The sequence below is a fragment of the Solanum verrucosum genome, unplaced genomic scaffold (assembly GCF_900185275.1).
Source record: "Solanum verrucosum unplaced genomic scaffold, falcon-dt-bn FXZP01000280.1, whole genome shotgun sequence".
Taxonomy (NCBI): domain Eukaryota; kingdom Viridiplantae; phylum Streptophyta; class Magnoliopsida; order Solanales; family Solanaceae; genus Solanum; species Solanum verrucosum.
In genome coordinates this window covers 3470763-3484118 of record NW_026019982.1, presented here as the reverse complement: position 1 = coordinate 3484118, position 13356 = coordinate 3470763, and the positions used below count along the sequence as shown (strand labels likewise).

The window sequence follows — 13356 nt, the reverse complement described above, 5'->3', positions numbered from 1 at the left end:
ACACTAATCTGATACGCGAGATACACTAATCTGATGCGCGAAAATGAGGAATTTTGGAGATTTATAAAACTTATAGGGGATAATGGTAATAAGTAAACCAAAATGTGGGATTTCTATAATTTTTCCGTTTAACAAACATACAGCAATTCACCTCATTATCCCATGTAACTCTTAATGAATTAAAAATATTAACCAACAGATAGACATATCTTATATCCTAGTACTGTTCATCCGCCAACCATAATAATTTAACCAATACCCTCTATTTCATAAACATACGTAAATATCATATGCATATATATATATATGTACCAGAATGCATGTATGTATTGAAAACACACACACATATATATATATATATATATATATATATATATATATATATATATATATATATATATATAAACTCCTAACGTCTTAATCCCAGTAACCCTCTAAACTGTTAAGTCTCTTGTTTCTAGTACTTCTAGATATAGGGTTAAAGACTCTTTTATCTTTAGCAACTCAGATTTAGTCTGTAATTCTCTATATAAGTACCAATAATTTAACCTTAATTGGTTTTCAAAAGGGTGTTTTTTACCAATCCAACATTATTATAATGTAATATGCCAACAACTATCCTTATTTTTATATAATGTAATTAATGTATGACTACCAAGAATTGAAGATGGTCGAAACGTGTATCTGTAACTCTTTTTCCTCTTTGATCATTAAATTTTGTTGACGGGAATTTTTTTATCTTAAACTATTTTTTTAAGAAATAAAAAAATGTTCATTTAAACCATTTTATAAGTGTCCCACCAAAATTATACATGAGTTATAATATACATATACCAAGATCCTTTTATTTTAGATACATTTAAAATAATATTTAACATAAAATTAATAACCTTGATAACATTTAAGTTCTTTTATGATAATTTCAACTTCTTGAAGTCTATAATATAAAGACATAATTTGCTACTCTAATTTTCTCATATAATTAAGAAATATTGGAATTTTTCATTATTGTCTCACTAATGTTCAAAGGTTGGCATAGACTAATAATTACCTAATTATAAGCTAATTTCATCATCATAATATACACAGCTAACTAACAGACTTGTTTGTTTTTGTATTTATTAGCACTTTATTTTAATATGTTTTACTAATGGCTATTAAATTTTATTTAATTATATTATATAACATTATTAATTTTATTGGACTGCATGGATCAATAAAATAGTTAAAATAGGGACCTTTTTATTTCTTAAAAAGTTAGCTTAAATTAAAATTTTCATCTCAATAAAATCTAATGAATTTTTTTATTTAAAATGGGGACGTACATCCATTTTTTTTCTTTTGATTACTATATAGCAAAGTATAGTTATAAAGAACATATAATATAAAAGATAAGGTTTACATAAAAAATATGATCGTTATAGTGAACTGTTATCTTGTGATAACTAATAACTTTTTCGACATCTTTAGTTTTGACTTTTAAAGATCTAAATTAAACGCGCTTTCACCCTTCAGTTTTACGTGAAGATCTAACTATATAGAGCTTTTGATTTAATCATTGCTAACAACTCAACGTGTAACATGTAATGTTATATAATTAACTAGACGCATATTATATGTTTAAATTTTGGATCGCGTATCACTTAATATATGGTTATATGGAGTTATGGACACGTGAATTGACAGACAATATTCTAATTATTATTTTTAAATATATATATATATATATATATACACTAGTGGCAAGAATTTTTGGTTAAATAATTTTAATTAAAATAAGTTATATATTTGTATTTGCATAATAGTAAATCATCTCATTAAATGTGAAATGAATACTTACAAATATTATTAACATTGTAAATTTTAAGTTTTTATATATTTTAAATTTTTAATCTAAAATAAATTATATATATATTTATGTGGTAACAAATTATTTTATCTACAATAATATATATGTAAAATTTTAAGAATCACATAGTTTTAATATGAAATTACAATATATCCGTCTTTAGTTTGTAATTACATTAATCTCTTAAAAAGTAACACAAATCGGATACATAATATGTAGCTTGGATGCATTAAAGAGTATCTCGGATACATTATAACATAAACCGGATACATAATATGTAGCTCAGATACATTAAAAACTAGCTCGGATACATAATATGTAGATCGAATACATTAAAAACTAGATCAGATACATTATAAAATAAACCGAATACATAATATGTAGCTCGGATACATTAAATACTGGCTCGGATACATTAATATGTAGCTCGGACACATTAAAGAAATAAGGAATTTTAAAGATTTTTAAAATAGAAGGAAATGTTAAAAATAAAGAAAACATAAGACGTGTATTTCAGTAATTTTTCCTAATATATAATATATTTGCGCGAAGAAGATTAGCTAATAAAGCAATATCATTGATTAAGTAAGAAAGCAAAATAGATAAACAAAAGAAAATTAACTAATAAGGAATAATTGGTGCTAATCAGTATTCCCTCCATCCCTAATTACTTATCCATTTTTGAATTGACACACCTATTAAAAAAACAATGAACGATATAGTTAATTTATCATTTTACCCCTATTAATTATAAAGTGGATGAATTAAAAATTTAAGATTTTCAAGAAGTTTTAGCTTTTTAAAAAATTAATTAATTAAGGGTAGGTAAGTTTTTTTTTTGTCTTTTCTTAATTTGTGAAAATGAACAGTAAAAAAAGAAAAATTGGACAAGTAATTAGAGATATTTTGAGACATTCTAAAATAATATAGTGAACAACTATTATTGAACATAGAGAGTAATTAAGAAGCTCAAAAGAGAAAAAAAATTAATTATTAATTAACTAATAATTCCAAAAATAGCCCTTACTACCCCAATTTAAGTGAGTGCGTGGATCGTTATTTAGATTAATCATTTTTCGAAAGTAAAATATGTTTGTTTGATATTTTAAATTTGTCAATTCAATATATCATTGTTCGAAAAATGTGCCTTTTTTCTTCCAATTTTTCATTTGGTGTCTGTTCTCTGCATTAAAGCACCGACTAAATTTAAAATTACGCACTACGGGGCTTATTAGAAGGTGACGTTCCCAACAAAATTTTCTTTATACTTAGGACTCAAACTCGAGATTTTTGATTAAAAGTGGAGCAGTTCCATCATTACACAACACACTATAAAATGTGCCGCTTATAATCACCTCAAGGTGTTCATGTGGTATCTCACATCAAGAAAAAAACATTTTGTATTTCAAAATATTGTTTCAAAATTTTTATAAATAATTTTTTCTATGAAATTTTGCTTCCAACATTTTAGAAACCAACATTTTTTTTTGGGTATTTGTCTCAGTTCTAGTTTTTGCAGAAACTTTTTTTTTCTTTGAAAATGTTTGGTTGTTTTTTTTTTCTCCAAAGTTTTTTTTTTGAAAAAAATTAAATTATTTTCAACACCGTGGAGAAAATATATAGCTCTCATCTTGGCGCGTGGGGAACTTATAACCACACATGACACAACATCAAAGCATATGGACAGTTTCCTACTACTGGGTGGGTCCCCATACCCGGTAAGAATACCGATCTCGCGTCAGTCTGATGCATTAAATTTTTGCTATGCATAAAATTTTGATAAAGATCAGACTATAATGACTCTACATTCTACATAGTGTGAATTCATATTAGTTACAACAATGAGCTTCTAATATGAATGATTGACGAATTTGAGCACATAGTTAATTTCAAATTTGAACCCATAGAATTTAAATTTTGTTTATCCCTAATAATAGGGAGCTCTTTATCTTATAATGAATTCATATAACATGAATTTAAGTTATTTGGATTTGTGAATTACTAATATAAAATTCGAATTCATTAAATCAAATCTCAAATCTGTCATCTTTTAATAGGAAGAACTTAATTTCAAATAAGTCTATATAACACAAATTTAAATTAATTAAACTAACACACTACAAACGCCATATATATTTTTTTTTAAAATAATCTAATTTAATCATATCAGTAAGTTTCAAATACTAATGTTTAGAGGACATGAACATATGCTAATTAATAGGTAGGGCAAAAGGACATGAACCCATACTAATTAATACTGATGAAAGAAAAAGGACATGAACCTGAATTGGATTATTGAATTCCAAACTCGAACTTATAAAACTTAAATCTTAAATTTATTTTAAAAGTTCTTTATCCCATAATGAGCCTATATAATGTAAATTTAAATTAGTTAGACTTACAAATGTTAGGGTTTTTCCCTGATTTTCTTTCCTTATTTGCATTTTATTTTTTTTCATAAAGAAATGTCAAAGTATTACCATAAATGTTTGAACTTTTTCTGAAAGGAAAATATAATTTCTTCCATATTTGGTTTATTCTTTCCTTAGAGGAAAAGTTTGGAAATCTATAAATTGAAGACCCCTCTTCTCATATGAACACAATAGAATCCACAATGTAATTGTTTAGAGAATTTTGTTTATAGGGAGATTTTTTCTCTCAACAGTTTTAATAGTTTCTTTTTATTAGTTTTTAATTATGTAGGACAATTGGTCATATCATATAATAATATATTTCTTCTAGTATAGTTTTATGTGTCGTCTAATTTATCAACCATATGATTTGCAAATATAAGCTTCCGCATGACGCCTAATCACCTTCATAACCCAACAAGATTAGTTAGACCAATGAGCTTCTAATATGAATGATTGACGGATTTGAGCACATAGTTAATTTCAAATTCGAACCCATTGAATTTAAATTTTGTTTATCCCTAATAATAGGGAGCTCTTTATCTTATAATGAATTCATATAACATGAATTTAAGTTATTTGAATTCGTGAATTACTAATATAAAATTCAAATTCATTAAATCAAATCTCAAATTTGTCATCTGTTAATAGGAAGAACTTAATTTCAAATAAGTCTATATAACACAAATTTTAATTAATTAAACTAACACACTACAAATGCCATATATTAAAAATAATAATAATCTAATTTAATCAAATCAATAAGCTTCAAATACTAATGATTATAGTACATGAACATATGCTGATTAATAGGTAGGGTAAAAGGACATGAACCCATACTAATTAATACTGATGAAAGAAAAAGGACATGAACCTATAAGAATTGGATTATTGAATTCCAAACTCTAACTTATAAAACTTAAATCTTAAATTTATCTTAAAAGTTCTTTATCCCATAACGAGCCTATATAATGTAAATTTAAATTAGTTAGACTTATAAATTCTAATATGGAATGAACCTAAGTTCAAATTAATCGATCAACTAATTTTGTAAAATTTAAATTCTGAATCAATTAATTTTAAACTCGAATTCATAAAGTTCATATCTCAAATCCATTTCTATGATTTGGGAGCTCTTCATTTCATAATAAATTCATGTAGCGTGAATTTAAATTAATTAGACCAGTAAGTTTCTAATTTGGAATGAACCTAAACTCAAATTAATTGAATCAACTAATTCAGTACTCGAACCCATATAGTTTAAATCTTGGATCAACTAATTCTGAACTTGAACTCATAAAATACAAATCTTGGATCAACTAATTCTGAACTCGAAGTCATAAAGTTTAAATTTTGAATCCACTTCTATTAGCACAGAGCACTTCATCTCACAATAAATGTACTTGACATGAATTTAAATTAATTAGACTAATAAGTTTCTTACCCCGTAATGAACCTAAACCCATATTAATTGAATTAGCTAATTCTGAACTCGAGCTGATAAAACTCGAATCTTAAATCAATTAATTCAAAACTCGAACTCATAAAATTCAAATCTTGAATCAACTAATTCCAAACTCAAACTCATAAAGCATCAACTAATTCTGAACTCGAACTCATAAAATTTAAATCTTGAATTATCTAAGTCTGAACTCAAACTCATAAAATTTAAATCTTAGAGCTGCTCCGATTGATAGTAGGAAGCTCTCTTCATCTCATAACAAATCCATGGCATGTGAATCTAAACTAATAAAACCACCAAACTTTGAATATCTAATAATTAAATGAAGATAGTGAGATTCGAATCCCCCAACAAGTAAAAAAAAAAAGTGGATCTTGAACCTCTATATAATAAGACAAAAATGAGTGGTCTTAATACAAACTACAAAGCAAATAAAAGTGAACTTTCTTGCTTTGTCATTTTTCTCTCTTGTAATTTTCAGAGTAGTAACTAAAAATGGAAGGCAATTTGGGTGGCGGAGTTAACAACCAAATTGAAACTGAAACTCCAAACAACATCACAATCAAAGGGATTCTTGGATTGTTAATGGCAAATACAGAGGCAACAGATATCAAGAAAGTTATATCATTAGGAATGGGTGACCCAACATTATATTCTTGTTTTCATTCACCTGATGTTGCACATGATGCTGTTATTGAATCTCTTACTTCTCACAAATTCAATGGTTATTCACCTACTGTGGGGCTTCCTCAAACAAGAAAGTAATGTACCCTCAACTCTCTCTTTCAATTATCGTATTATTTCGTTGTTGTTACTGTTCTGTGTGTAGAATTATACTGAATATTATGTTATTGCTGTAGTTGTACTTACATGCACCTCAATTCCCCTCCAACCCCCACCCCTTCACTTTTTTCTTTTTTTTAATAATAGTAGTGTTTCGGTTATTGCATTATTTCATTGTTGTTATGTTTTCTTTTTTTTGATGTTACTGCTATTATTTATGTATTTCCTTTTTCAAACTGTTTGGAAATGCTTTATTTAAACTAAGGTCTATCAGAAATAACTTCTTGTAGAGAGGTATATTTTACTTTGCCCACCCCCACTTGTGGGTTTACACTGGTGGTGTCTGGGCCAGCTTACACGCAACTCAATTTTCCCATTTTTATTTAATAATAGTGGTGTTCAGTTATTTTTTTTTATTTTTTTTTTGTATGTTGTGTACTACTTTGTATTTTGGATTATTTTGTTGTTGTTAGTGTTCTCATTTATGTATTCTCTTATTCAAACTATTTGGAAATGGTTTATTTAACCTGATGGTTTGTCGAAAATAGACTCTGTATCTCTACGGGATAGGGGTAAGGTCAGTGTATACTCTACTCTGTCCTCCCCTTAACCCCATGATTGGGATTACACGGGCTATGTTGTTGTAATTATGGTGTTTAGTCAGCTTAAATGTATCCTCAATGTTTTACTAGTTGGTTACTTTGTTTTAATTTATTATTGCATATTTTTTGATCGAACAGGGCGATTGCAGATTATTTGTCGCGTGAGCTCCCAGAAAAGTTATGTGCAGATGATGTTTATATCACAGCTGGTTGCACCCAAGCCATTGAATTAGCATTGTCGATTCTGGCTCGCCCTGGTTCTAACATATTGCTACCGAGGCCTGGTTTCCCAATTTATGCACTTTGTGCTGCATTTAGAAACATCGAAGTTCGATACTTTGATCTCATTCCAGACAAAGGTTGGGAGGTTGATCTCAATGCTGTTGAAGCTCTAGCAGATCATAACACGATCGGAATAGTTGTTATAAATCCTGGGAATCCTTGTGGAAATGTTTATAGTTACCAGCATCTTCAAGAGGTTGTTCTTACTGCTCTTTTTCCACATAACTTTTACTCTCTCTCTATTTTCTTATAACCGTGGTGTCTGGGCCAGATTGTGTACACCTCGACTAATCCAACTGTTGTTTTTCCTTTTAACATTATGTATTAGTTTTGAGAATTTGTTTTGTATGTTTAAATCAGATCGCGGAAACTGCTAAGAAGCTTAGGACCATAGTGATCGCGGATGAAGTATATGGTCATCTTGCTTTTGGGGCTAACCCCTTTGTACCAATGGGAATTTTCGGAGACATTGCTCCTGTGCTTACTCTCGGTTCTTTGTCTAAGCGATGGTTAGTCCCTGGCTGGCGCCTAGGTTGGCTTGTCACAAATGATCCTAATGGCACCTTAAAAACTCCAAAGGTTTGTACTAAACACGACATGACCATGTACTTAGAGATGAATTAACTCCTTTTACGACTTAAAATCTCTGTTTTTGTTCTCTCTGTACCGACTTATGGATGAAATTGTTTTCAGTTTGTTGAACGTATTAAGAAGTATTGTGACATTTGCGGAGGTCCAGCTACCTTTATACAGGTTTGCATTTTATCCTTCATATTCTTTGTCGAATGTATATGATTAAGGCGTCTTAGAATTGCAGTTTACGTCGTAAATACAATAAGTACTGCAACATTTCTGAGTTTTAGACAAGTCATGCAATTGAATCTCATGTTGTGTAGGCGGCTGTCCCTCGCATTATTCAGCAAACTGAAGACGTTTTCTTCAGGAAGACCGTTAACTTGTTGAAGTGGACTGCAGACATTTGTTGCGAAAAGATAAAGGAGATTCCTTGTATTAGTTGTCCGTATAAACCAGAAGGATCAATGGCTGTAATGGTAAGCAGTGAGAGAAATCGAAAACCAATAAATCCATCGGGGATATGCTTTTCGATTTTAAAATGATTTCTCTAATGTATGCAGGTGAAGCTGCATCTACCACTTATGGTAGACATAAGCGATGATATTGACTTCTGTTTCAAACTGGCGAAAGAGGAATCCGTTGTACTCCTTCCAGGTAAGAACTAGTCAACTAACAATTGCGTTAAAACAACGATCCTTTAAAAAAGTAAGACCACAACTTAGACATAGACAAGAGGGATAAGCATAAGGTTGTGAGTTCAAGTCACCAAAGGAGCGAAAAGGTGGGAGCTCCTAGGGAGGGGCAAAAAAAAACAAAAAACTTAGACTATAAGGAGATCAGCTATGTTGCTCGGACTAATCCAAAAATGCTGCTACACCATGTTGGATCCGACACACATCAGATGGTAATTTTTGAAGAGTCTGAGCAACATATGAGAACAGAAAGAGGAAGTCTTATATATTTCAAGAAACAATTGTTTGGAAATATGAACGAATAAGCATTTATAACGAGGTGATTTCATCTGAACGAAATGTTTGCAGGACTTGCTGTGGGTTTGAAGAACTGGATTAGAATAACCTTTGCCGCGGATCCAGTTTCTCTTGAAGAAGCACTAGGAAGGCTCAAGTCTTTCTGTCAAAGGCATTCGTATCTACAAAATGATCATCATTGATTCTACTCCGCTTAACGCCTACATAAATTGTTGCAGAAATTTATTGATTTATGAAAATGCTATAAGTAATAAAACTTTACAGGCTGATAGTATGGCAAGTTACATCACACATTGAACTGCCAATATAGTTCTGTTGTACCTAATAATTTCTTGTAAGAGAAACCTTGAAATACAGTGCAATAAAATGAAATATGTGGTTACTCTCGATTTTGAGTTTGTATTTGACTAGTCGTGGGGAAGTGGAGCCTTGGTGTATCAAACTGTGAAAACAACCTCTTACATAAATGTAGGGTAAGGTTGTATAGAATAGACCCTTGTGGTCTAGCTCTTCTTTAGAATCCGCACATAGTAGGTGCTTAGTGCATTGTGTTGACACCCAATTTTGACTTAACATTTTCAAGATTTTTAACTTTTAAGTTTTATTTTATTCAATAGTTCAAAATACATTTTTTTATAATTTTAAATAAGTTTATCGATATTTATCCTTAATTATCAAAATTTTATATTTTTATCAGTTAATTTTAATTACATTACTTTTTGTCACAGCCTGTTGAATACGTTCAAATATTTGTTCATTTTGATTAAATCATTATTTCTGTTAAATTGCATTGTTTTACACGTCATGGGTTACGTTCATTACATTTTTTAATATTCATTTTTCTTCATTACTTTTATTAATATCAATTTTTGGCATTTTTAGTACAATTTAGAAATATTATTAAATTAGGATAATAATAATATACACAAATATTTTATTTAAATCCACAATATGATCCCATTGTACAATTATTAACCTATATATGTTTTGATTAAGTTAAAAAATGAGGTTGTGGTGAATATTTTTTTTTAGATTGAAAGGAAGAATTCCAAATGTGTGAAAAATTCCAATTTATCTTCCTTGAGCTGCAGTCACCACCCAGCTCAAAATAGCAATCCAAACCACCTGTTACTCTCCTCTTCTCCACCGGAACACCACCCTAAAAACCCACCGAAAAGCAACGGCAAACAGACCCAAAATCCTACCTGAAACCTCCTACTCGAAACCACCAGCTCCATCACGACCCACCACCACCGGTCACCCCTAAATCTCCCATGAAACCCAGCTGGTCAGCAACTCACACGAACCAAACTCCATTTTCGGCTAGCTTAAACCTGCAAATAGCTACCAAATAGGCCCACCACAACTGGAAACAACCAGTAAATCACCTTCGAACAAAACCCCATCTTCCCCGACCAAACACTAACCCACCACCGGTGCTCACCCTCTTTCCCTTTCCAGCAACCAAAATCACCAACGAGCCCTACTACCACCAAAAAACCCACCTGAAACAACTCCTCCGCCAGACCCCAAAACCCTCTCTGTTTTCCAGCAAATAGTCAACAACAACAACATCAAACCACCGCCGGAAACCACCTCAATGCCGCTGCAACTCCAGCAACGAACAACAACCCAAAACCCCCTCCCTTTTCCGGCGAAAAAACTAATAACAGATCAGATTTAGTAGTGTCTTCTCTTTAGGACTCTGTTGTAACTTCCTCCTTGTATATAAGTTATAGATAAGTCTTACCTTTTTCTTAGTTTATCTCTTTGTTGTAGAAGTTGTACAGAATCTATATATACTTAGTTACAATCAATAAAATACATCGTTCCTTTCATTCTATTGGCAGCTTTATACTTTATATGGTATCAAGAGCCAATTAACTCTCACGAGTAAATTTCTGTCGAGAAACCCTCCCACCCTTCCCATAAAAATAGCCCCAAACATCACTATAACTAACTCCGATGCTAATACAACAATTGTTCAGTTTAATCCTGTCACCCAGTTACCAATCAAATAATTGGCAGCCACAATTTTTCCCTTTGGAAAACACAAGTGTCCATGCTTATGCGTGGTCACAACCTTTTTGCCCATCTCGACGGTTCTCGCCCATCCCCTACTCGTACAGTGGCTCAAAATAATCAGGACATCGAAAATCCTGCATTTGTTTCATGGTATCGCCAAGATCAACTAATTCAAAATGCCATCTTGGCCTCAGTTGACCCAAATCTTGCTACTACGGTTGTCGCTGCATCCACTTCCCAGGCTGCTTGGGATGCTTTGCACACTGCGTATGCCAACAAATCGCAAACAAGGATATTTAGTTTGCACGATCGTCTGGCTCGCCTCGCAAAAGAAACCCTTCATGTCGCTGATTATCTGCACCAGGTTCGATCTCTCTGTGATGAACTTGCCACTGCTGGAGCTCCTGTGTCCAATGAGGAACTGATTGTCAAAATCCTCACTGGACTTGGACCTGAATTTCGTGAAATATCAGCTGCTATCCGTGCAAGAGATTCTGCTATCTCTTTTCCTGAACTTTATGAGAAGTTACTTGACCATAAGTTTTTCATCAAGCTTGAAGAAGCAAAGAAGCCACTCTCAACACCCATTACAACTGCTATTGCACAACAAACAAACACGCATCCTCGCCAAGGAAACACCTCTAATAGGCGTTCAAATGCAAATTCCCCCAACACCAACCAGTCAAGGCGTGCCCAACCATCGCGTGCTGGCAACAATAACCAACAACAGCGTTATGACCACACTCTAAAGTGCCAGTTGTGTGACCGTCCTGGTCATTCTGCTAAGGTTTGCAGATCACAATCATACGATCACATACAAGCCCGGGCAAACTATGCTGCTCGATCTCCAACTCAACAGGCTCCTTGGATTATTGATACATGTGCCACTCATCATACGACCTCTAATGCGCAAAACTTCATTGATGTGCACACCTACCATGGTCTAGAGGAGATAGCAATGGGGGACGGTAACACCATTCCAATTTCTCATACCGGTAACACTAACTTAAGTTCATCGAATCAACAATTTAAGCTTCTCAATACTCTATGTTCTTATTCCATAAAAAATAATCTTCTTTCTGTTTCAAAATTTTGCTGCGATAACCATACGTCCAATGAATTCTTTTCTTTTTCTTATTGTGTGAAGGATCTGAGTACGGAGGCGCCTCTGTTTCGCGGGCAGAATCGAGATGGGCTATATGAGTGGTCGTCGGGTAGTGCACATCATACTCCTCAATGCAATGTTGTCGTTCCTCTACACCTGTGGCATCAATATTTAGGCCATCCTAATCATCACACTTTAAACACGATTTTACATCAGTTTTCTCTTCCAATTTCACATTCTAGAACCGCTTCCATTTGCAATTCGTGTTATTCTAATAAAATGCACATGTTACCTTTTTCTGAAAATTCATTACAAAGTCAACGACCATTGCAAATAATTTATACTGATTTATGGGGGCCATCTCCTGTTTTGTCAATTGATAACAAGAGATATTATGCCTTATTTGTTGACCAGTACTCGAAATACATGTGGTTTCACTATAAAATCAAAAAAAGAAGTCCTTGATGTCTTTCAAGCTTTACATCCCTTACTTGAGCGTCGATTTCAAACCAAAATTACGTCTCTCTATACTGATGGTGGTGGTGAGTTCCAAGGTTTATCCTCATATCTCAAAATTCAAGGTATTGAACACTTAGTGACACCACCATACATGCCTCAAAGAGTGGCATTGGTTGAACGTAGACACAGACATGTAGTTGAGACTGCCAAAACCTTACTGCATCAAACATCCTTGCCCTCATCGTTTTGGAGTTTTGCTTGTCACCAAGCAGTCTACCTTATAAACCGTCTAACCACTCCAAATTTACAAAATAAATGCCCTTATGAAATTTTATCTCACGAGGCTCCAAAGTAGGAATCACTTAGAGTTTTTGGTTGTTTATGTTACCCATGGCTTAAACTATATGCCAAAAATAAGTTAGAGCCAAAATAGACTCTTTGTGTATATTTAGGATTTTCTAATAAACATTACTGTCACCAATGTTTTGATCCCGTCAAAAATAAATTGTACTTATCTAGGGATGTTTAATTTTTCGAAGACACCTATCCTTTTCATAATATTTTTTCGAATCTAAAAAACCAATAGAGCACCGATTCTTGGGAGATTTGTTCTGATGTTCTACCTGTGACTAATAAACCATCAAGTTTCGATTCCTGTCATACCCTTCCAGATGCTCTGCCCGTGTACTCTCCACTGCCTAACTCAATGCCTGCCTGATCAGAAGGTGTCTCCATTGCATCAGGTAATTCTCAGACTTTATCCTTTCCTTTATTGCCACACACCATCACACCACCACCGGATTTTACTCAGCC

General features: G+C 32.4%; 1 protein-coding gene across 1 annotated transcript; it reads left to right on the top strand.

Annotated features, from left to right (window-relative positions):
* Nucleotides 1-6183: 6183 nt before the first annotated feature.
* Nucleotides 6184-9341, top strand: LOC125817522 (probable aminotransferase TAT2). Its single transcript, XM_049497065.1, has 7 exons — nt 6184-6483; nt 7246-7585; nt 7750-7968; nt 8083-8142; nt 8286-8441; nt 8526-8619; nt 9006-9341. The coding sequence occupies exons 1-7, from the start codon at nt 6218-6220 to the stop codon at nt 9134-9136; spliced, it is 1266 nt and encodes a 421-aa protein (XP_049353022.1). The 5' UTR covers nt 6184-6217; the 3' UTR covers nt 9137-9341.
* The last annotated feature ends 4015 nt before the right edge of the window (nt 9342-13356 follow it).

Excerpts from the sequence above, each read along its gene's own strand:
- LOC125817522 (XM_049497065.1), top strand. The coding sequence starts at position 6,218 with ATGGAAGGCAATTTGGGTGGCGGAGTTAACAACCAAATTGAAACTGAA. Across the intron at positions 7,586-7,749 it reads GTTACCAGCATCTTCAAGAG|ATCGCGGAAACTGCTAAGAA; the intron begins GTTGTTCTTACT and ends TGTTTAAATCAG. Across the intron at positions 8,143-8,285 it reads GTCCAGCTACCTTTATACAG|GCGGCTGTCCCTCGCATTAT; the intron begins GTTTGCATTTTA and ends CATGTTGTGTAG.